The sequence below is a fragment of the Vipera ursinii genome (assembly GCF_947247035.1).
Source record: "Vipera ursinii genome assembly, chromosome: 15".
Classification (NCBI taxonomy): Eukaryota; Metazoa; Chordata; class Lepidosauria; order Squamata; family Viperidae; genus Vipera; species Vipera ursinii.
This window is the reverse complement of record NC_139528.1, coordinates 7190433-7215588: the sequence shown is the minus strand read 5'-3', so window position 1 is coordinate 7215588 and position 25156 is coordinate 7190433. Positions and strand designations below refer to the sequence as shown.

Genomic DNA, 25156 nt, shown 5'->3' with positions numbered 1-25156 from the left:
AGAAATTTAACGCGCTCAGGATTTTAATGCACAGCGTAGAATGTCACTGCCTCTCCTGTTGCCTGAGTCGGTCTTCTCTTAAAATTTTTGTCTTCCTTTTAACAGCGGCGGCGGCGGTGGTGGCCGCTCCGGAGAGAAGTCCCCTCATCGTGTCCATATTTGGGGGACCGGCGGGCGGGCGGGGGGAAATAACGTCGTCCTGCCGCCTCACTTGAAGATCTTGCCCTGGTTGAACGCTTTGCCGACGTGCTTGAACTGGCCTTCCCAAGTGAAGTACTCCTTCACCAGCTCCTTGCACTCCTCGCTGTCCGGGTCCAACTTCCGCCAGGTGTAGGATTCGTAGTCCACCTGCCAGTCAGGGCTCAGCTGAGGAAGAAGAGGGAGGAGGGGGGGGCGTGAGGAAGAGGAAGAAAGGAGACTGGGAGACTGCGCCCTTCCCCGTCTTGCCTCTGAGGACCCACCACAAAGGCAGAAGTGTCACACTGGGGCCGGCTAGCCAGTGGAACAGCTTGCCACCAGAAATTTATTTATTTATTTATTAAATTTTTATACCGCCCTTCTCCCGAGGGACTCAGGGCAATAAATCATGGGCGCTTGTGTCTGAGATGGGTGTAGGTTCTCCTGCTCGAGTAGGGGGCTGGACTAGAAGACCTCCAAGGTCCCGTTCTATTCTATTCTCTGAAATGGTGTAGGGTTTCCTGCCTGAGCAGGGGGTTGGACTAGATGACCTCCAAAGTCCCTTCCAGCTTTATTCTATTCTATTCTATATTTCTATTCTATTCCATTCCCATATTCTATCCTATATTTCTATTCTAAATTCTATTTTATTCTAAATTCTATTCTATTCCATTCCATTCCCATATTCTATTCTGTATTTCTATTCTATTCTATTCTATTCTATTCTATTCTATTCTATTCTATTCTATTCTATTCTATTCTATTCTATTCCATTCCATTCCATTCCAATATTCTATTCTATTCCTATTCCTAATTCTATTCTATCCACATGATGCCACGGAAGGACTTGGTGAAGTCCTGTGGTGCAAACACAGGCGGTCCTTGACTTATGACGACCACCATTGAGCCCAAATTTTCTGCTGCTAAGCGAGACAGCTGTTAAAATTGAGTTTTCCCTTCCTTGCTAGTTGTTAAGCGATTTGACCGCTGGGGGGTTGGATTAGATGACCTCCAAGGTCCCTTCCCAACTCTGGTTTCTTCCGCTACTTAGTTCTTAAAAAAAATGACTCAAGACAGCTGTTAAGCAAAGCTGAGCTTCCCCAACTGACTTTGCCTGTCGCAAAAGGGGAATCGCACGACCCCGGGGAGCCTGCTTCTTATGGGGAAAAAAAGTTCTCGCAAAAGTTGACCGATTGAACTTTTTAGTCCCACCCAGTGTGCAGCTACCACTGCAGCCACACCCACCCAACTGGCCACGCCCACCCAAAGGGCCACGCCCACCCAGCACCCGATGATACATAACTGGGTTTTGGGTTGCAGTTTGGGCTCTCGGTCTCTACAAGGTTGGCCGTCACTGGTCTAGGCTTTCCTGCCTGAGCAGGGGGTTGGATTAGATGACCTCCAAGGTCCCTTCCAACTTTTATTATTATTATCACAGCCTGACTCCAGAAGTGGTGAATGCTCCAACACTGGAAGTTTTTAAAAAGAGACCGGACAACCATTTGTCTGAAATGGTCTAGGCCAGGGGTCGGCAACCTCGGCTCTTTTATGACTCGTGGACTTCAACTCCCAGAATTCCTGAGCCAGCTATGCTGGCTCAGGAATTCTGGGACTTGAAGTCCACGAGTCATAAAAGAGCCGAGGTTGCCGACCCCTGGTCTAGGCTTTCCTGCCTGAGCAAGGGGTTGGACTAGATGACCTCCAACGTCCCTTCCAACTTTTTTATTATTATTATTATTATTATTATTATTATTATTATTATTATTATTATTATTATTATTATTATTATTATTATTATTAAATCATGAAGGGCCACCAATGGCTGATCCCTCTTTTAGGGAACGCCTCGTGAGCCCCGAAAATCTTTTCTCCCTGTTTTAAGAGGTAGAAAGTTTCGGTGGTCGAGCTTCACCTTTAAACCAAGGCTCAAATTCTAGTGCGGATGATGGTGCCTAGCTGGGCAAGGAAACGTGCGCAAGAAAGTCACCGAGGCTCAGACGAAACCCCTTTGGCAACGGCCCCCACCCTCCGCTGCGCTTTCCTGCTTTTCCCTCTCGCGTGGCCTTGTCCGCAGGTAGCCAGGTGGGGTCCCGGCCCTCAAGACTCACCGGGAAGGCGAGCTCCTGTCCGCGGAAGACCCAGAGGCCGGAGATGCTGCTGTCATTGTTGGTGCCGAAGAGGATGACGGAGGCGAAGGCGTTCTTGCGCAGTTTGTCCAAACGTTGGAACATGCCTGTGTGTGCAGGGGAGAAGCAAGAGAGGGTGGATTAAATAAGGTCGGGCCAAGCTCGTAGCGTTAATAATAATAATAATAATAATAATAATAATAATAAAGGGGCGGGGTGGAAACGAAGGGGGGAACATACCGGTGATAAGGTTGCAGCTCATGAAAGTCTGGGCCAGCTCCTCCGGGAAGCGGTATTGTGCGTACCAGATGGACCAACCGTCTTTGTCGAAGTGCTCCCAGAAGTGAGGAAGGGCGACTTTCAGCGTATCTTCGTTGGAGTACATCCGCTTAAATTCGTCCATGCTGAATGAGCTGGGGGGGAAATGAGCAAGAGGGCTGCAGCGTCAGAAAAGCGAGGGGGGGTGGGTGGGGTGAAGCCACGCCTGGAGGTTCTCGCCGCCTTTTCCTGTCTCCAGCTTTCAAAGGGAGCGCGCTTCAGGACAGGTGAAAAGCCAGTTCTCCTGGTCCGGGGAGGGGGGGGGGGAGAAGTGGGGGTGGGCAAACCAACAAATTTGGCTCCCTATCTTGGGCAGCCAAGCAGCGATCTGGAGCATGATCTAGATCGGTGGTGGTGAACCTATGGCACACGTCAAGGAGAGAAGCAACCTGGAACTAAGGAGAAACTTCCTGATGGTGAGAACAATTCACCGGTGGAACCACCTGCCTCCAGAAGCGGTGAATGCTCCAACACTGGAAGTTTTTAAGAAAAGACTGGCCAGCCATTTGTCTGAAATGGTATAGGGTTTCCTGCCTGAGCAGGGGGTTGGACTGGATGACCTGCAAGGTCCCTTCCAACTTATTACAGTAACTACTAAGGAGGAATTTCCTGACGGTGAGGACAATTAAGCAGTGGAACTCCTTGCCTCCAGAAGTGGCGAATGCTCCAACACTGGAAGTTTTTAAGAGGAGACTGGACAGCCATTTGTCTGAACTGGTATAGGGTTTCCTGCCTGAGCAGGGGGTTGGACTAGATGACCTCCAAGGTCCCTTCCAACTTATTATAAAATGTGCTGGAGGCAGCACTCAGAGCCCTCTGTGGGCATGTGCGCCGTCGCCCCGAACTCAAGACCTCCCAACTTTCTAGCCCCGTGCTTTAACCGCTAGGCCAAATTAGCTCTCGCACGGTTGTTCCCCACTCCACGGTGGCTACATGTCCATGGCCCCACTTTACAGCTGCTTGCGGGGCCCCCACAGCCGCCTGCCTACGTTAACTTGGTTTAATGAGACTGCTGTTTAAAATCAGGCGGGTCGTAGGGCTGATCTGATTTACAAGCACGGCGGGCCAGCTCCATTACGGTCGTAACCGGAGGACTGTCTGTAAAAGCAAGAAGCCAACAGAAGAGATTGTAGCTCGGGGTGGGGTGGGGGGTCCTGGGCGCTCTCTGAACGTAGCTGTTTGCTGGCAGACGTTTCGTTACCCAGCCAGGGGACGTCATCAATGTTGAGGGAGGGGTGGGCGGGTGGGTGGGCCTTCGCTGCCCCTTGATCTATAGGAGACGGAGGCTTAGACCGCGCCACGAACGCCGCCACACCACGAACAGCTGCAGCCGGGGACTTGGCTCAGAATGGGACCCCCCCCGGTCCAGAAAGAGGAGTGGGGCAGGGAGCTTCAGGAAGAAATGAAGAGCGAGGAGCAACTTCCCTCACTTTACGTCAAGGGGGGGGGGTGTCTCCCCATTTCTCACACCCCCTTGGAGGCAGGAGAGGACTCTTACTTGAGTCCAAGGGCCTCGAAAGTAAGGCACAACCTCGCTGTGTTCATTTAGGGACCACTCCAAAGTCACAACCGCACCGGGGGGGGGGGGGGGGGGGGAGAAAGGGCACTGACGACCGTGTTACACACTCACCACCTTTGCAGCGTCCCCGTGGTCACGTGATCAAGTCAGGCGCTTGGCAACCGGTTCGTATTTAGGACAGCCGCAGCGTCCCGGGAGGGTGGGGTGGGTCAGGCGAATCCCCTTTTTGCAACCTTCTGACAAGCAAAGTCAACGTGGGGTGGGGAAAAGCCGGATTCGCTTAAAAACCATGTTAAAAAAACCGTGTTAAACCGTGTTAAAAAACCGTGAACAACTGCGGGGCTTCGCTTAACTGCCGAGGCGAGAAAGGTCGTAAAATGGGGCGGGAAAGGTCATAAAATGGGGGCAAACCTCACTTAACAAACGTCTCGGCTCAGCAACAGAAAAATTTGGGGCTCAATGGCGGCCGGTAAGTCTCAACACGGACCACCGTCTCGAGCCCAAAATTTGTTAAGTGGGTCGTGGCCCGTTTTACGGCCTTCTGGCCACCACTGTGAAGCGAATCACTGCAGTCGTTCACTTAGCAACCCGGTGAAGTGAAGTGAATCCGGCTTCCCCGTCTGACTCTGCTTGTCAGAAGGTCACAAAAGGGGATCACGTGACCCCGGATCGCGCTGCGACCGTCATTAAATGAGTCGTTTGCCAAGCGTCCGACTTTTGATCACCTTACCGTGGGGGGAAATGCAGCAATGGTCCTAAGTGTGAAAAAAACGGGCGTTAGGTCACATTTTCCAGGGCCGCTGCAACTTCGAACGCTCACTAAACGGACAGTTGTTAAGTCAGCTTACTACTTGCGCTAAGAAATGAGAAGCGTTGTGTAACGATCAAGAGACTAGATTTGAGCAACAATTCATATAGGCTTTTTTTCTGCAAGCAATAAAATCAGGCCCTTTAGCACGGATTCCGTAACATTTTAAAAAGAAATCAGCTGCTTCTCTTTCCAGTCATTTGACGTAAGTTTGCGAACAAATGAGCCACTATGCGTACGCTTCAATCTCAATTTGGCACATTAGGTCACGCAGGGGTTATTTTGGGATGACGGTTTCATAAAATGATTTTGATAATAATATTGCTCGGCAAACATTGCGGGATATCCTCCGACCGCCTTTTGAAAACACACATTTCTGTACACAGGTAATTCTCGACTTATTGAGCCCCAAGTTTAAGGTTGCTAAATGAGAAATTTGTTAAGCGGATTATGCCCCGTTTTACCACTTTTTGCCACGTTCGTTAAGTAAATCCCTCCAGTTAAGTTAGCAACACGGCAGTTAAAAGTGATTCTGGCTTCACCGTTGACTACAATTGTCAGATGGTCGCAAGAGGATCACGGGACCCTGGGATGTTGCAACAGTCGTGAAAAATGGTGATAAGTCCACTTTTTTTGGGTGCCACTGTTCAACTTCGGTCACTAAGCAGACGGCGGTTGCCGAGGTCTCCCCGTAGAGCAAAAGATCTCTCCAGGATTGGCAGAGGAGGTTCAAACGCTTCCAAAGTAGAAATACGTTGCACCACTTGAGGTGGTTTTGCAACTGGGCTAATAAAATACCAGCCAGAGCTTCCAGGGTTTGCCTGTAAACCATCTCCCTTTAAGACTACAACACCCATCATTTCCAAGCCACCGGAGAGGAACAGGCTAGCAAAACCAGCCCTTTGCAGCCGCTCGGCGGGAGTCCAGCCGAGACTGGAAACACAGCCAGCTCACTTTTGACTCATTGCAGGATGGAAACAGCAAATGGAAAAGGGTTTTTTTTCCAGAAAATGGGTGAAACTAAATATATGAATAAAAGCCCTGCTGTCATTTTGTATAAATGGACACTTTTGGATGCTAGGATGGAACGATAGCCTTTATTGTGGTTTTTCTACACGTTAAAATGAAATTCCGATGTATGTGTGTGTGTGTTCCTAGTACATATGCTGTTCTATTATTGTTGCTATATTATTATGGTTATACTTGAGTTGGTAGACACGGTCTCTTTCAGGACAGGGCGTCAGAATTTCATTTTAATGCGTGCCACTGTCTACAGAGGTAAAAAGATAACAAAGCTTATCCACCCATCCATCCATGTCTATCCTCTATCTCTTCATATCTCCAATTTTTTTAAAAGATCTCTGGTCCTCCCTATTCTATTGTTTTCTTCTATTTCTTTACACTGTTCATTTAAGAAGGCATTCTTATCTCTTCTAGCTATTCTCTGGAATTCTGCATTCAATTGGGCGTATCTTTCTTTTTATCCCTTGCCTTTGGCTTCCCTTCTTTCCTCAACTATTTGCAAAGCTTCCTCAGACAGCCATTTTGCTTTCTTGCATTTCTTTTTCTTTGGGATGGTTTTGGCTGCTGCCTCTTGTACAATGTCGCGAACCTCCGTCCATAGTTCTTCAGGCACTCTTATCAGATCTAATTCCTTACATCTATTTGGCACCTCTACTGTGTATTCATCAGGGATGTGATTTAGGTTCATTCCTGAGTGGCCTAATGTTTTTCCCAATTGTACTTTCTCCCAATTGTAAGACTAAACTTTGCAACGAGAAGTTTATGATCTGAGCCACAGTCAGCTCCTGGTCTTGTTTTTACTGACTGTATAGAGCTTCTCCATCTTTGGCTGCAGAGCACATAGTCAATCTGATTTCTGTGTTGGCCGTCTGCTGATGTCTGTGTGTAGAGCCGTCTCTTGGGTTGTTCGAAAAGAGTGTTTGCTACGACCATCGTATTCGCTTGACAAAATTCTATCAGCCTCTGCCCTGCTTCATCTTGTACTCCAAGGCCAAACTTGCCTGTTATTCCGGTTATCTCTTGGCTTCCTACTTTAGCATTCCAATCCCCCATGATGATAAGGACATCTTTTTTTGGTGTTAGTTCTATAAGGTGCTGTAGGGCTTCATAGAACCGGTCAATTTCATCCTCTTCAGCACTGGTGGTTGGGGCATAGACTTGGACTACTGTGATATTGAATGGTTTGCCTCGGATTCGAACGGAGATCATTCTGTCATTTTGGGGATTGTATCCCAGTATTGCTTTTCCTACTCTTTTATTGACTATGAAGGCTACTCCATTTCTTTTGAGGGATTCGTGCCCGCAGTAGTATACCTGATAGTCATCTGAATTAAATTCACCCATTCCTGTCCATTTTAGTTTGCTGATTCCTAAGATGTCAATGTCCAGTCTTGTCATCTCTTGTTTGACCACGTCCAGCTTGCCTCGATTCATGGATCTTACATTCCAGGTCCCAATGGAGAATAGATCTTTACGGCATCGGACTTTCCTTTCACCACCAGACATATCCACAGCTGAGCGTCCTTTTGGCTTTGGCCCAGTCGCTTCACTCTTTCTGGCGCTACTAGTACTAGCCCTCTGCTCTTCCCCAGTAGTATATTGGATGCCTTCCGACCTGAGGGGCTCATCTTCCAGCGTCATATCGTTTTGCCTTTTGGTACTGTCCATGGGCATGACAAAGGACCAAAATGGCAGGGACCTAACAAAGGCAGAAGAGATTAAGAAGAGGTGCCAAAATTACACAGAAGAACTATACAAGAACGAGCTTAGTGTCCCTGCTAACCATGATGAGGTGGTCACCGACCTTGAGCCAGGCATCCTAGAATGTGAAGTGAAATGGGCCTTAGGAAATCTGAGCAACAATCTGAGGTGACAGTATTCCAGCTGAGCTATTCAAAATCTTAAAAAGACGATGCAGTAAAAGTGCTACATTCAATTTGCCAGCAAATCTGGAAAACTCAACAGTGGCCACAGGATTGGAAAGTCAGTTGACATTCCAATTCCAAAGAAAGACACTGCCAAAGAATGTTCAAACTGTTGCACCATTGCACTTATTTCACATGCTAGTAAAGTTATGCTTAAAATCCTACAAGCTAGACTCCAGCAGTGGATCGACAACCTCCAGAAGTGCAGGGAGGATTTCGAAGAGGCAGAGGAACTAGAGATCAAATTGCCAACATACGCTGGATCATTGAGAAAGCTAGGGAGTTCCAGAAAAACATCTACTTCTGCTTCATTGACTATGCTAAAGCCTTTGATTGTGTGGATCACAACAAATTGTGGCAAGTTCTTAAAGAGATGGGAGTGCCAGACCATCTTATTTGTCTCTTGAGAAACCTATATGCTGGTCAATTCCTGGCAATGGGGAAGAAATGGAGGTAGTGACAGATTTTATTTTCCTGGGCTCCAAGATTACCGCAGACAAGGACTGCAGCCAAGAAATTAAAAGATGCTTGCTCCTGGGGAGGAAAGCCATGGCAAATCTAGAGAGCACACTAAAAAGCAGAGACGTCACCCTGCCAACAAAAGTACGTATAGTCGAGGCTATGGTCTTCCCAGTTGCAATGTATGGCAGTGAAAGTTGGACCATAAGAAAGGCCGAGCGCCAAAGAATGGAGGCCTTTGAGCTATGGTGCTGGAGAAGACTCCTACGAGTCCCTTGGACTGCAAGGCGATCAAACCGGTCAGTCCTAGAGGAGATCCACCCTGACTGCTCTTTAGAAGGCCAGATCCTGAAGCTAAAACTCAAATCCTTTGGCCACCTAATGAGAAGGAAGGACTCACTGGAGAAGAGCCTCATGCTGGGAAAGGTGGAGGGCAAGAGAAGAAAGGGATGACAGAGAAGGAGGTGGCTGGATGGAGTCCCTGAAGCGGGAGGCGTGAGCTTAAATGGACTCCAGAAGATGGCAGAGGACAGGAAGGCCTGGAGGAACGCTGTCCGTGGGGTCGCGATGGGTCAGATACGACTTCGTGACTAACAACAAATCATCTCTCTCTATCATCCATCAATATATCTACCACCTATCAATGCATCATCTCTAGCCACCTACCTAATCTCTCTCTCCATCCATCCATTCTCTCTCTATCTCCTTTCTCTCTATCATCTATCATCTCCATTCACTCATCCATCATCTCTCTCTTCTGCCAAGGAGAGGAAGGGGGGGGGGGAGAGAGGCAGGCCAGAAAACAACTCAGCTCCTGTGTTGAGCCGATCTCGGATCACAGGACAGCTCGCTTGGAGCAACAGCTGAACCGCAAAGCAGCCAGCAGAAATGAAATGCTGCAGGGGGGGGTCACCCATCGTGTTTTGCTGAGAAGGGCCTCCCCCCCTTCAAGAATCTCCTCCTGGCCCCTCCTCCTCCTCTGAAAAGGGGGAAGGACCTCTCCAATTGCAAGCAGCAGCTGATGCCCTCCCACCCCCCAAGTGGAGGTCACCCCATTTGTCCAGGGCAGGGAAAAAGTTTGCTGGGGCAGGAGAGGGGGGGCCCCTCTCCCACCCGGTCGCTACCAGAGGGAGGCAGCCCAGCCGGGCCCGCTGCCACCTCCCAGCCCGACAAACAAGATCCCCTCTCCCTTGTGCTTCCCTGGCTGGACGGAGGCCTGCAAGCAGCTGGCCGGCGTGGGTAGCCAACGGGGTGCTCTACCGCCACCTGGTGGTTGAACGCGGGGAGCCCAGTCTCTCCTTGGCACAAGTGAAAATGGAAGGGAGGAATAGCTATGGGGGTCTTGGCTTCAGGGGTGTGTGTGTGTGTGTCTGTGTGTGTTTGTGCACACCAGGCCAGCCCTTTGCGGAGGGAGTCGTGAGAAACAAAATGGGCGCCATGCGCTCCAGCTTAAGGCTGTCTGTCGTCGCTTAAACCTGGACGAATTTCGGACCCCATGAGCAGCTTGTAAAAAAAACAGAGGCGGGCAAAGTGTGGCCCCCTTTAGGGCCCGGGGGACTTCAACTCCCAGAATTCCTGAGCCAGCGCAGCAGAAGCCCCCAGGTGTTAAAAGGGGTCGCAGTTCCCCACTCCTGCTGTGAAAGGTTTAAGGCAGGGGTAGGCAACCTCGGCTCTTTTATGACTCGTGGACTGAGCATGTCTGGCTCAGGAATTCTGGGAGTTGAAGTCCACGAGTCATAAAAGAGCCGAGGTTGCCTAGCCCTGGTTTAAGGCATTTCATTGAGGCTTCCACCTGCTTTTGAGGGGGGGGGGTGATTGGCAACCCCCCGCCCCAGCCTGTGTGAGGATTCTGCTGCCAGATTCCTGCTAGGTATAGTCCTCAGCTTACGACCGTTTGGTTACTGACCATTTGAAGGCGCAGCAGTGCTGAAATGTAAGGACTTAGGACCGGTCCTCGCACTTACAACTGTCGCAGTCGTCCCCGCAGTCATGTCTGTGATTTGGGGGCTTGGAAACTGTTGCATCCCGTGGTCGCCGTTGGCAGCCTTCCCAGCTGGCTTCAAGAAGCTGCCGGGGAAGGCAGCCAAGTCGTGGTTGGGTCAGGTCTCGCTTAATGACCGTGGTGATTCGCTTAATGCCTTCCATTAAGCCACCCCAAAGCGGGCCACGGTCTTCTCGTTTGCTCAGTACATCTCAAGCTACGGTTGGGCCAGAATCAAAAGCCCCGTTCCTTAGGATTGTGTCCCCAATTCCAACTTCCTGTAGAGGTCCCTTTGCAGTGCAGGCAGTCCTCAACTTATGACCGGTTATTTAGCAACTGTTCGAAGTGACATCAGCAAAAGTCCTCGACTTACGACTACAACGGAGCCCCCAAATCTGTGTAGCTAAGTGAAGACATTTGTCAGGTGCGTTTTGTCCCACTGTACAACTTGTCTCACTGCTGCATTTCATTAAGTGAATCGCTGCAGTCGTTAAGTGAATCTGGCTTCACGTGACCCTGGGACATAGCAACAGTCCTAAGTATGAGTCGGTGGTCAAGCATCTGAACTTTGCTCATGTGACTGTAGGGAGGATGCAACGGTTAAGTGCGAAACAGGGCGTTTTTCAATGCCGCTGTAACTCTGAATGGTCACAACCTGAATTTGAACGTGTGAAGGCCGCCCCCTCCTGAGGTCACATGACCAAACTCCTGGAAGTTGACAAGTGGGCCGCGAAGCCCATCCACACACATTCCCGGAACGACGGTTTAATGAAAACCAGCACTTCCGATTTTCAGCAAAATAAATAAATAAATAAATGCACCTACAGCAAAACACTGGTTTGCTTAATGACTGTGGCAGTTGCTTAACGACGGCCACAAAAAAGAATACAAAATTGGGCCTGTCACGTGACTGACCTCTGTTCAGAGCATCACCAATTTTGACTGCAATGGGCAGTCTCCATGATGTCGGTAAGTCAAGGGACACCTGTGACACGCCCTACACACCCATACCGGCTTTTCACTTCCTCCGTAACTTTTTCATTGTCTCTTTTTGAAGGGTGGTTTTGAGTGTGGCTTATCTCTAGGTATTTCGTGCTTATTTAGTTAGTTTTATCTCTTGTGTCTGTCTACTAAAGGCAGGAAGCGTGGCATGGACCCAGAAGACCATAGCAGGTAAGATGATTTGCCCTCGAGACAACAGGGAGACACACAAAATGTTCTCTTTTCGTTGCACGCTCAGCAAATCTGAAACAAGTTTCCAGGTTGAAAACTAAATTAAGTATTTTTTTCAGAGGGACCACCTCCCTTTTAAATACATACAGTTTCTGACATACAGGTAAGCCCTCAATTTACAAAAGTTGAGTTGTGACCATTTTTCCCCCACTGATGGCTGTTGCAATATCCCCGGGATCCCCGGATGGACTGAACAACTGTGCGACTAACGTTAACAACTGCAGTGATTCGCTTAAGGACGGGGGCCAGTAAAACGGGGCAAAACTCATTGAACAGCTGACTTACAGCTTAGCAATGGAAATTTGGGGCTCCGTTGTGGCGGCGAGTCGAGGACTGTCTGTAAACATGGGATTGTGAAAGGGGGGGGGGGAAGGATTTTTTTTAATGTTGAGTTATGCCTAAAATTATGATGGCAGTTTTTTTTAAAAAAAAAATGTAGCCAAATTCACTTCCTGACTTCCTGGTTGCTTCCGCATTTGAGCAAAGAGCATTGTGGGACATTTCCCATGTCATGTTAGCCTAAACCCCCAGACCGGGAGTCACCCCATTCTTTTTTCGGGGGGTCCCCCCTTACCTTTTGGGGAGGTGAACAAAGGGATCTTTGGATTTGGGCTCGGCTGCCAAGGCCAGCTCACACGCATCTAATTCCTCTTCTGGTTCCTCCGCTTTCTTCTCTTCTTTCTTCTCCGCTTTCTTCTCCTCCTTCGGCGTTTTCTCCTTCTTGGAAGACTCTTTCTTGGGCTGATTCTCTGCAAACTTCTTGGCTGCAAAGCCACAAGGAGACAAAGGAGAAAAGGAACAGGGTTCAGGGCATCCATGCCGAAGGGTCAATTTCTGGCCTTTGGAAGCACTAAAGCAGCCTCTCCCAACCTCGCCCCCCCTTTTTTTAAGACGGGTGGATGCCCCCCCATCCAGCTGGAATTGAAATCCACTCGTCTTAAAAAGGGCGGCCGAGGTTGGGAAATGCCGCATTAAAACCTCTGGGGGGGGGGGGGGGAAGGGAAAAAAAAAGGTCAGGGCATCCATCAAGGCTGAACTCACAAAAATCCAGAAATGGGATTGACAGTAAATAATTACACCCTTAAAACCTGGCGTTTTTGTAGCGCTTTATAGCACGTGGTGTTTGGCATTCCGGTTACTCGGAAGCCCCCCCCCCAAGATGGGAACGTGAGTTCGTGCAAATTTAGAACAGAATAGAGCTGGAAGTGACTTTGGAGGTTCTTCCTAGTCCAGTTTCCTGCTTAAACAGTATACAGTATATGCTATACTATAAGGTAAAGGTAAAGGTTCCCCCGCACATGCGTGCTAGTCGTTTCCGACTCTAGGGGCCGGTGCTCATCTCCGTTTCAAAGCCGAAGAGCCAGCGCTTGTCCGAGGATGTCTCCGTGGTCCTGTGGCCGGCATGACTAGACGCCAAAGGTGCATGGAATGCGGTTACCTTCCCACCGGAGTGGTCCCTGTTTTTCTACTTGCATTTTTTACGTGCTTTCGAACTGCTAGGTTGGCAGAAGCTGGGATGAGTAACAGGCGCTCGCTCTGCTACGCGGCGCTCGGGATTCGACCCGCCAAACTGCCGACCTTCTGATCGACAAGCTCAGCGTCCCGAGCCACCGCGTCCCTATACTATACTGCAGTCCCTTTTTAAAAAAATTAATTTTAGAAGTCTCACGCCGATTTCCCCCTCTGCTCAAGCGTGAATGGCTTTAATCAGATTGCTTTTGGGGATCAGATTGCTGCATTCTCGTGATCTTCTTCCCTATTTATTTTGTTGTCCTGTTAATTTTATTTCTGTTCTGCTTTACGCTCTTTTTTTTCCGCTGCTTCCTTTCCTTTGTTGCAAAACGCCAAGAGCGCGCAGCCCCACGGGGAGATAATAAAAGTTTAACAAAATAAATACGCGTATCTGCTAACATTCAAGCAGCTTAATTCGGAAGATCGCAGAGGAGGGAACTTCCAGCTATTGAGCGTCTTCACCAAGCAAGCCACGGTGTGTGTGTGTGGGGGGGCATTTGATCAACTGGATTTGCAGGGGGGGAAAAAGAGGCAACCTTTTCAAAAATAAGAGTAGCAAGGCTCATTTTTGAACCGGCCCACCTTTCAGCAAACAAGAGCGAACATGAAATACGACCCTTTTCGGCCTTCGTGTTCTAATTTTAGTCCTGGAGGTTGCCGAGCCAAAGTCAGAAACGGGCCGTGAAATGCACACTGTTCCTTCCACCAGGCTGAGCTTGCTTATTTCCCCCCCCCCCCGCCGCACAAGATTGGCAGGCTTTCAATTCAGGCAGTCCTCAACTTGCAACCACATCTGAGCTCAACATTCCTGTTGCTAAGTGAGACAGTTGTCAGGCGAGCTTTGTCCCGTTTTACGAGCTTGCTCGCCGCAGCTGTTCAAGCGAATCACTGCAGTTGTGAAGTGAGTAACCCAGTTGTAACCCAACTTCCCCCGTTGACTTTGCTTGTCAGAAGGTGGCAAAGGGCGGTCACATGACCCGGGACACGGCAACCACCATAAATACGAGTCGGTCGCCCAGCGTCTGAATTTTGATCATGTGACCTTGGGGGATGCTGCCAACGGTCGTTGTGTGTGGGGGAAAAAAAAGGTCACAAGTCACTTTTTCCAACGCCGTTGTAATCTTGAACACTCACGTCGCTAAATGAGCTGGTGTTATGTTGAGGACTGCCAAGCCCTAGGTGGCAAACCTATGGCACGTGTGCCACAGGTGGCACACAGAGCCCTCTCTGTGGGCACGCGTGCCATCGCCCCAGTCCTTGGGCCCTCAGCTGGGTTTTATAAAACCTTTTCGCTTTAGGCCTCTGCCGCCGTACACACACACACACACACACAGAGATTGCAAGCTCGCAAGTCCATTTGCGCGAGCGGTGGGCATTCTCTCATATGCCTGAAATTCCATTTGTGTGAGTGCCACCGCTCGCACAAATGGAGCTGCGTCTCCCCGCTTCCATCACCGGTCTGCAAAGTGGGGAAAGTTGGGGACCAATGTTATCAAGGATGAAAAAAAAAAAACAATTCTGCATAATTATTCTGCATAATAAAGACTACTGCAATGCTCTTTACATGGGGCTGCCCTTGAGAACCACTCGGAAGCTTCAGCTGGTACAGAATGCAGCTGTACGAGTTCTTTTGGGGGTCTCCCGATACTCCCATGTTACACCTCTGCTCCGTGAGCTGCATTGGCTTCCAGTTGGCTTCCGGGTGAAATTCAAGGTGCTGGTGATGACATACAAAGCCCTACATGGCATGGGTCCGGATTACCTATGGGAGCACCTACTGCCGGCGGCAACTTCCCGCCGTCCTGTACGCTCCCACAGAGAGGGCCTCCTCAGGGTGCCACCGGTCAGAGAATGTCGGCTGGTGACCCCCAGGGGAAGAGCATTCTCGGTGGGTGCGCCAATCCTTTGGAACCGCTTACCGGCTGAAATCCGGATGGCCCCCGACCTTCGCTCCTTCCGGCGTGATCTAAAAACTTATCTATTCGAACAAGCCGGCCTGGTCTGATGGGTTTGGGTTTTAACATTATTTTAACTAACTTGGGCACAATCATTTAACTTTAAATCTTGTATCCTGTATTCTTATTTTATTGCCCTGTATACCGCCCTGAGTCCCTCGGGAGAAGGGCGGTATATAAATCAATCAATCAATCAATCAATCAATCAATCAATCAAATAAATAAATAATGGATTCCTACGAGCAGAATACAACAGCAAGGGTTCTTGCTGTCTTTCAAAAATAAAAAAAAAACAAAAAATGGAAGGAATGGGAAGGAATTAAGCTACGCTGAGTGGAGGGCCGGCGTAAGCGGCTCGCAAACACATCCCCGCCTCCCGCTGTCCTATTCCCACTTTAAAAGACTAGAACGGCCACTGGAAAAGAGAATCAGGGGGTCCTGACCGTCAAATTGCGCCATCTTCTCGCACAGCTTCAAGTCCCCCAGGATGGCCTTGAACTGGGGCTGGTTTACGCAGGTCACAAACCAACGGTTCACATTTTCGTAAGGCTGGCGGAAGGGGGGCTCCAGAACCTGAAAAAAAGGGAGAAAAGGCAGGAGACAGCTCAAGCCACACGCAATCGGTTTCTTTCAAGATGGACTAGACTGGGGTAGGGGAAACCTTGGCTATGCTGGCTCAGGAATTCTGGGAGTTGAAGTCCACGAGTCATGAGGGGGCCATAGTTCCCCCATGGTGGCTTAGGAATTCTGGGAGTTGAAGTCCACGAGTCATGAGGGGGCCATAGTTCCCCCATGCTGGCTCAGGAGTTCTGGGAGTTGAAGTCCACGAGTCATGAAGGGGCCATAGTTCCCCCATGCTGGCTCAGGAATTCTGGGAGTTGAAGTCCCTGAGTCATGAAGGGGCCGTAGTTCTCCCATGGTGGCTCAGGAATTCTGGGAGTTGAAGTCCATGAGTCATGAGGGGGCCATAGTTCCCCCATGCTGGCTCAGGAATTCTGGGAGTTGAAGTCCACGAGTCATGAGGGGGCCATAGTTCCCCCATGCTGGCTCAGGAATTCTGGGAGTTGAAGTCCATTGTCATGAAGGGGACCAGAGTTCCCTCATGCTGACTGAGGAATTCTGGGAGTTGAAGTCCACGAGTCATGAGGGGGCCATAGGTCCCTCATGCTGGCTCAGGAATTCTGGGAGTTGAAGTCCACAAGTCATGAAGGCGCCATAGTTCCCCCATGCTGACTGAGGAATTCTGGGAGTTGAAGTCCACGAGTCATGAGGGGGCCATAGTTCCCCCATGCTGGCTCAGGAATTCTGGGAGTTGAAGTCCACGAGTCATGAGGGGGCCATAGTTCCCCCATGCTGGCTCAGGAATTCTGGGAGTTGAAGACCACGAGTCATAAAAGAGCCAAGGTTGACCACCCCTGGACTAGACAAGAGAGGAAAACCAGGACTATGAACATATCACGTAACTTATGATTACTGGTTGCTTTACGACACTGAGCCCACAATTACGATCAGGAAATCACGTGTCATTAAACGGATCTCCATGCAATCTCTCTCTCTCTCACTCACACACACACAAACAAGCACACAGCAATTTGACAACCATTAAGCCCAAGTGGCAATTGTCAAAAAAGAACACCCAGGTCTAAAGCTCTGCAACGGACTCCTTGCAGGAAACTTAACAGTTTCTGACAAAGAAAGCCCATTACCGACCACGGATTTACTTAAAAAAAAACAACAGAGCTTGCTTTGCAAGCAACACAAAAAAAAAGGTGGTAAATCATGACCACAGGACGTTGCAAACAGTTGCCGGGTGTCCAAAATGCAATCGTGTGGTTATCGGAACTTCAAATCTGGGTCATAAGGAGCCCCCGGGGTGGGTTTTTGTAACTTCAAACTAAAGCTAAGTGACGGTCGTAGGTCAAGGACGACCACTTGTATGTGCAATCAAGTTGCTCCAGGTATCCCTCGATTCATGATCACCATTCAGCGCAAAAGATCCGTTGCTAAGGGAAGACAGCCAAGTGACGCTCAACCAGCTCTCCGGATCTTCCACGCTGTTCCTGGACTTTCGTCCTGCGTGAAAAGGCCCCTTTTTCCTTCCACACAACCTCAACACTGGGATGATGAAAAATGAGGGTGGCTCCTTGGTGCTCTCCCAGCTGGCTTGTTTCCTCGCAGTGATGGCGAACCTTTGAGAGACCGAGTGCCCAAACTGCGACCCAAAACCCACTTACGTATCAGTGGGTGCCGGGTGTGGCTGCGGTGGGAACGGCAGGCTAGGTGGGACTGAAAAGTTCAATCAATTCCAACTTTGCGAGATCATTTTTTTCCCCCGCGAGAAGTTGAAGTTGATTGATGGATTGAACTTTTTTTTTCCTTGCACATGGCGGCAGAGGCCTAAAGTGAAAAGGTTTTATAAAACCCAGCTGAAGGCCTAGAAAGGGCTCTGCGTGCTACCTGTGGCGCGTGTGCCATAGGTTCGCCACCACGGCTCACAGACATGTCACTGCCTAGGTTTAGGGTCGTGAAACATCTGCAAGGAAACGAGCCAGCTCAGAGAGCACCAAAGGACCCCTCATTTCAACCCTGAGCTGCAAATAATTCTCCTTCAGTCGCCATGCTTTCACCCTGCACCAACAAGCCTCTTTGGTGGTGATCCAAGGGAGGCCTTGCTTATCGTCCAGAAAATCTAACAAGCCTCTTATCCTCGGGGAACAAGGTGGGGGAATGCCCAGTCCCGCTCTTTCTCCTCCAGCATTCCCAGGCACCTCAGTTGCCCTCGTTTCCCCAAAACCCGCCCCCCCCGGACCTCCTCAGCCACCTCCAGAGCCTCACCTGCTTGTAAAGCCAGAGCAGAGTGCAGACCACTGTGATGTCCGCCAGGGTGATGCGTTCCCCGACCAAAAAGGTGCAAGTCTTCAGGTGGGAATCAAGTAGGCTGAGGATCCGTTTCACTTCCTCCTTGGCGTACTCCGTAGCCTGCAGGGGGAGCAAAAAAAATAAATTGGGGGGGGCAGCCTAGAGCAGGGGTAGTAGGCAAACTTGGCTCTTTTGTAATGGTCGCTAAGTGTAAAAAATGATCACAAGCCCCTTTTTTCAGTGCTGCTGTAACTTTGAACAGCCACTAAATGAACTGCTGTCAAGTCGAGGAATACCCTTAGGCCAGGGGTAGGCAACCTTGACTCTTTTGTGACTCGTGGACTTCAACTCCCAGAATTCCTGAGCCGGCATGGCTCAGCTTAGAAACCTCTCCCTTTCCCCTCAGCGTGGCTGGCTCAGGAATTCTGGAAGTTGAAGTCCACAAGTCATAAAGCGGCTGAGGCCAAGCCCAGGGGTAGGCAACTTTGGTTCTTTTATGACTTGTGGACTTCAACTCCCAGAATTCCTCAGCCAGCATGTGGGGGAACTATGGCCCCCTCATGACTCGTGGACTTCAACTCCCAGAGTTCCTGAGCCAGCATGGCTCAGCTTGGAAACCTCTCCCTTTCCCCTCAGCGTGGCTGGCTGAGGAATTCTGGGAGTTGAAGTCCACGAGTCATAAAAGTGCCAAGGTTGCCTACCCCTGGCCTAGGCTGCTTTATAACTTGTGGACTTCAACTCCCAGAATTCCTGAGCCAGCCATGCTGAGGGGAAAGGGACAGGTTTCCAAGCTGAGTCAGGCTGGCTCAGGAATTCTGGGAGTTGAAGTCCACGAGTCATAAAAGAGCCAAGGTTACCTACCCCTGGCCTAGGATCTCCGGCATCTTCTTCAGTAAGACTGGAGCGCCCTTACCTGCTTGTTATATTGCATTATGCCAAGCGTGGGGAAGACCCAGGTGCTGGCCGGAGGCACGATGTCGCTGTCGGCGAAGCTCACCCACTGAAGGACCTGGGCAGCTGCCTCTTGAGTTGTACCTCGCAGTTCTTCGTTGCTGACTGGGAGAGGGGAAAAACGGCCAGTTAAGAGAACCAACAATGAAAAACAACGCACTGGCAACTTTAGTTAAGCCAGTGTTTTCTGAACTTCCAATCAAAGGAGTTAAGGGCCATCCTGGTTGAGAATCACGGGAGCAGATCTCTACCAGATCCAGACCTTCTCCAGCTTTAGCAAGTAAAATAAAATCTGCGCTTTCTTGAGGGATGAGGGACTTCACCCTAGAAGAATTTTAAAGGTTTGTTTATTGATTGATTGATTTTACTCGAGGCTTCTATGACAGGATCTTTCCGAACACCCTCAGAAAACAATCCAAGTTCCTCCAACCAGGCAACCTTGCCCAAAAGAAATATGAATCGGTTATAAATAAAATCGGAGCTTAGGAGAGGTCAAAAATCAGAACAAAGTGACCGTTTCTGGAAGCTTCTACAAAGCCGTTCCTGGCGGCCTGTGTTTTTTCTTGTCACCCGACTCCCCTTGGTGCCGATCTGCAGGTAGCCCGTAATGGAGCCTGCCCGTCAGTCTTAAAACAGGTTCTTTAGACCTCGTTTGGAGAGGTCGTTAAGCTGGTTCGATTTGGGCTGGTTTCGCCAAAAATAAACGGTTTTTGACAAAACCATTTTAGAACGCTGTCATGTGACTGCAGGATGCAGCGTTTGGCCGTAACTGTGGGTCAGATGGGGACTGTCCAAACATGCTGTCACAGGGGAGCGGGTGTGGCTGTCGGGACGTTGGAACCAGGGCGTGAGTAACCCCAGGGAACCCCTGTCGTAAATTCAAAGGGTCGCAAGCAACCGAATCGTAAGCCGAGGACTACCTCGATTTCATTTGCCACGGCCCGATCGAGGGATTCCTGAACTGAACTGTTGCACAGGTCGCCCTCGACCTACAGTGACAATTGAGGGCCAAATTTCTGTTGCTGAGCGAGGCGGTTATTATATGAGTTTTGCCCCATTTTATGACCTTTCCTGCCACCGTTGTTAAGTGAATCGCTGCAGTTGTTAAGTTAGCAACCTGGTTATTAAGTGAACTACCCCCCCTTGACTTTGTTGGTCAAGAGGGTCGCAAAAGGGGATCACATGACCTTGGGACACAGCAATGGTCATTAAGTGTATGAACTAGTTAGAGCAAGCAACTAAATTTCATTTTTAATGTATGTCATTGTGCCCACGGTAAAATATGACAATAAAGGTTATCTATCATCTATCTATCTATCTATCTATCTATCTATCTATCTATCTATCTATCTATCTATCTATCTATCTTTCTATCTATCTATCTATCTATCTATCTATCTGTATCTATTTATCTATCATCCACCTATCCATCTATGCTATCTATCTCTATCTATCTATCTATGGTATCTATTTATCTATCATCCATCCGTGGTATTTATCTATCTATCTATCTATCTATCTATCTATCTATCTATCTATCTATCTATCTATCTATCTATCTATCTATCTGTATCTATTTATCTATCATCCACCTATCCATCTATGCTATCTATCTCTATCTATCTATCTATGGTATCTATTTATCTATCATCCATCCGTGGTATCTATCTATCTATCTATCTATCTATCTATCTATCTATCTATCTATCTATCATCTATCTATCTATCTATCTATCTATCTATCTATCTATCTATCTATCTATCTATCTATCATCCATCCATGCTATCTATCCATCTGTGGTATCTATTTATCTATCATCCATCCATCCATCCATCTATGCTATCTATCTGTCTGTCTGCTGTCAAGCATCTGAATTTTGATCACATGATCAAAGGGATGCTGCAAAGGCTGTGACTGTGAAAATGGTCACAACTCACTTTTTTCAGGGGCGCTGTAACTTTGAACGGTTAACTAGCTGTAAACCTGGCCCAATGACTTTGGATAAAATGGACAAGCGGGGACGGATACTCACCGTAGTGTGCAATGGCGTTGCTCTCAAATATGCAAAACCCATCATCTCCTTCAAAGGCCGGAACCTACGGAGGGGAGAGAAAGTGCCTCTCTGAGCAGACAAGCGGGGGGGGGGGGGGGGGGCTTCTCCTGCCAAGAGGTCAGCAGGGGCCACCCACAGTGGGGCTTCTCAACCTCAGGAGTGTTAAGCTACGTGGACCTCAACTCCCAGCACAGCTTAAACCCAGCTTAAACTTGCTGAGATTGAGAGAAATGTCGATTTAAACTACGAGAAGTCGCCTATTCTTAAAAAAAAAAATCTCTCGAAGTGGATAACCCGCAAGCCAATCGGCGCCGTAGCTGTGCAGATCTTATCGTCAGAAAGGCTTTTGTGACGTTTAAATAAAAATCTAGGGAGCTGCAACTTAATTTCCCACAATCCCCCAGGAAGCAGTAACGTTGACCGGAAACTGCTATTGTTATAAATTTGGAGGAAAGTTTCTCAACGTTTTGCTACGTTCAGAAGCAGACGCCCAGAATCCCTCAGGCCTGGCTGGCTGGAGAATCCTGGGCAATGAAGTCCACGCATCCTAAAGTCACCAAGGTTGAGAAATACTGATCTGGAGGACGCAGCACGGACTCAAGAAGACCAGCTCTTGTTCCATCATCGCCGCACTTGCTCACTTATGTAACTGAAGGGATGCCCCCCAAAAGGAAGCTGGCTTGTTCTAAAGATGCACTAAGTCTGCTGGATACACAGATCATCACATCCCAAACCGTGCGAAGCTAGTCCTGGTGCAGCTTTTTCTTTCTTTTTTTTTTTTAGACAAGCCCCAGGCATGTAGAGCCTGTTTGGTCTAGTGCAGGGGTAGGCAACCTCAGCATAGCTGACTCAGGAATTCGGGGAGTTGAAGTCCATGAGCCATAAAAGAGCCGAGGTTGCCTACCCCTGGTCTAGTGGTTAAGTCACTAAGGTAGAAAGCAGGAGACCAGGAGTTCAAATCCCCCCTTAGCCAGGAAAGCCAGTTATGAATGAATGAATGAATGAATTTTATTTATTTTTTATTTTAATTCCATTTATATCCCGCCCTTCTCCGAAGACTCAGGGCAGCTTACAAGCTTAGCAGTAGCCTTCATTCTATGTATATGCCTGCTTATTAGGGCTTTCACACACACCCCAAGCGGCATTATTACAAAGTCAGCTTATTGCCCCCAACAATCTGGGTCCTCATTTTACCTACCTTGGAAGGATGGAAGGCTGAGTCAACCTTGAGCATGGTGGGACTCGAACCTGCACTAATTGCAGGCAGCTGGTGTTACTTAAGGAGGCATTAGCCCACTGCTCCACCAAGGCTCTTTGAATCAATGAAGCTTTATTATCAAAGTACAACATGAGCTTGATCAGAAGGTCGGCAGAGTGAGCGCCTGTTACTCGTCCCAGCTTCTGCCAACCTAGCAGTTCGAACACGTAAAAACGCAAGTAGAAAAATAGGGACCACTCCGGTGGGAAGGTAACAGCGTTCCGTGCGCCTTTGGCGTCTAGTCATGCCAGCCACATGACCACGGAGACGTCCTCGGACAAGCGCTGGCTCTTCGGCTTTGAAACGGAGACAAGCACCGGCTCCTAGAGTCAGAAACGACTAGCACGCATGTGTGGGGGAACCTTTACCTTTACAACATGTATACAGTGAGATTGGCTGAGCCAATCTTTCAGCCCAGCCCACCTCACAGGATTGTTGTGGTCGGGAAAACAGGGAGGCAGGTGCGTCAGTCACGTTTACCACCTTCAGTTATTTGTAAAATAACGGCGGGATACAAATAAATGAATGTTGACAGCTCTAGCCAACTATCTCCTGGAAACTAGTAAGATAATCAAAACCAACCATTACAAACAGCTCTCATTCTATCCCCCCCCCAAAAGATGCCCAGAACTGTAACGCCACGGCGTAACTCGAGTTAGACAAGAGGAAAATAAAACAAAAGCCGCTCACCTTTCCAACTGGGAATTTTTTCAGAAATTCAGGGGTCTTGTTGGTCTGCCCGAAGTGGAACTGGGGCGGCGTGGAGAGGACTTTGATCTTGGCCCCGCTGTATTGAGCAGCAATGAGGGCTTTGAATGCCCGCCAGTTCTCGGGGTAAGTGTAGAGAGTCTGCAAAGGGGAGCAAGCAACCATGGGTTACGGGTTTTCCGAGAAGGGAGCCATAACTTAATACATGCTAGGTAGTTCCACCACCACGTCTTCCATCGGTTTAATCCAAGCCTGTGTATAGCAACCAACTGCCGCAGCTCGCTGCATTGATTTGTTCAACTGACCCGGTCACCCTCTTGGCAGGTGAGTCTGCAGTTGTGGCGGCCGGTGGACCTGCCTACCGCAAAACAGACAGGGCACCATCAAGAGTGCAACGTCAGCAGAAGGTCCATGATTCTCCATTGGCCTGTTTAGGTCTTACCCATTCCTTTCTCCAGGACCCACCCACCCACCCCCGTCTTCCCTGCCCTAAAACCCCTTACAATGCCCACGAAATCTTCTCTTGAACCATGCAATGATGGCTTGTTGTTCTGCCTGGGGAGGCCTCCTTCAGCTTGACTTAATAGACATTTCTGGGTGCAAATTTCAGGGGCCCCTTATCTCAGAATAACACAACTGACATAGTTGGAAGGGAGGTCTTCTAGTCCAACACCCCCCACCCAGCCAAGCAAGCTATTCTATACTGTCCCAGCCAAATGGCTGCCCAGTCTCTCCTTAAAATCCTCCAGTGACGGAGCACCCACAACTTCTGGAGGCAGGTAGTTCCACTGGTTAATTGTTCTCGCTGTCAGGAAATTTCTCCTTAGTTCTAGGTTGCTTCTCTGCTTGACGAGTTTCCATCCGTTGCTTCTTCTCCTGCTACCTAGAGCAGGGGTCTTCAAACTCAGCCCTTTTATGACTCAGGGACTTCAACTCCCAGAATTCCTCAGCCAGCCATGCTGGCTGAGGAATTCTGGGTCCATGAGTCATAAAAGAGCCGTTTGAAGACCTGTCTCCTAGACCTAGAGTGTCCTAAAATCAAGAGCTTCCACCCAAAAGCCTGGCTCTCTCCAAGCCAACCTGAGTGCAAATCCAGGCTCACCTTCTTACATCTACTAAAATCAGGATCTTCTGCTCAATTGTTAATTTTATTGTGATTATGAATTGTGGGCTTGTACTAATTTAATTCCATTTTATTCTCTTTTTGTACTATTTTAACTGCCCTGAGTCCTTCGGGAATAAGGCGGTATATAAATTCAACTAATAAATAATAAATAAACAGCAGAGCCCTCCTGAGCCAACACCCACCACCCTAAAATCCAGCAACCCCCCCCAACCATGTCAAACATCTCCACTGGAACTGGCGTTGGATCCAGCCAGTGGCACCAACCTCTGGTTCCAGCAGCCCCAGAAAGCCAAGTGAAGAGATGCTAGAACCCATCATCCTGCCCATTCATTTCTGAGTGGCCCTAAGGCCAGGAAACCACCCATTCCTGCTCTTCCTCACCCGGGTTCATCACAACTGCCTCTAAAGCTGGAGGCTCCACTCAGCCACCCGCTCACCCTCTTCTGCACCACTTCTGCAGGCAGATTCTCTTCCATCCCCACAAGAGCTTAATTTACCAGGTGTGTGTGCGTGTGTGCGGTCTTTCCTCTGAAGCCAATTCAGAAAGAAGGCAAAAAATGCTGGTTTGCCTTCCTCCCACGTGTCAAGAGCAAAAAAAAAAAAAAAGCAGCTCAACCCCCATCCACACAAACCCTTAAGACGACCCGCGTGTTTCTCAACGTTAACTTGAAGAGGTGCGGACTTCAACTCCCAGAGTTCCCCAGCCAGCTATGCTACGCTCTGCCGGTTGAGGAACTCTGGGAGTTGAAGTCCGCACCTCTTAAAAAAAAAAGTTGAGGAACTCTCGTCCCTAAGACGGCTCGGACTACAGCTCCTATACGGCCTGGCCTCGGGGCCGGGGCGTATGGGAGTTGTAGTCCTGGCCGTTCGGGTCCGTTTAAACCCCCGATGCGCGTGGCAAGGGAAGAGAGGACCAGCCTGACACTCCCCCTTTCGGGCTCGGCCGGCCCGCCTGGCCTCATCCATCACCGGGCAGACTCCCCGCTGCAAGGCCCTCCCTCGTCGCTTCCCAGCTCCGGGCTCCGGCGCCGCCACCGCCTTCTCGGTAGCCGGATGCAGGCGGATGAACTCTAGGCCTCGACGAGAACCGCAACTCACCCCGGCCACCGCCATCTTAGCGAGGAGAGGAAAAGGAGGAGCGTCACCCAAGACGGCCGTAAAGCA

The 25156-nt window shown here is 49.3% G+C and overlaps 1 protein-coding gene across 1 annotated transcript; it reads right to left on the bottom strand.

Annotated features, from left to right (window-relative positions):
* EEF1G (eukaryotic translation elongation factor 1 gamma) lies at positions 1–25156 on the bottom strand. Its single transcript, XM_083374248.1, has 10 exons — positions 25091–25156; positions 22849–23007; positions 20880–20943; positions 18809–18951; positions 17872–18015; positions 15480–15609; positions 12144–12333; positions 2544–2716; positions 2286–2410; positions 1–366 (listed from the first exon to the last, which is right to left on the bottom strand). Exons 1-10 carry the CDS (start codon positions 25103–25105, stop codon positions 208–210), a joined length of 1302 nt encoding a protein of 433 aa, XP_083230374.1. The 5' UTR covers positions 25106–25156; the 3' UTR covers positions 1–207.

Bases quoted from the DNA above. Each gene is read 5' to 3' on its own strand.
- EEF1G (XM_083374248.1), bottom strand. The intron at 15,610-17,871 runs GTGAGGCTCTGG...CCTTTTTTTCAG, and splicing joins TGCTCTGGCTTTACAAGCAG to GTTCTGGAGCCCCCCTTCCG. The intron at 2,411-2,543 runs GTATGTTCCCCC...CTGCACACACAG, and splicing joins GAGCTGCAACCTTATCACCG to GCATGTTCCAACGTTTGGAC.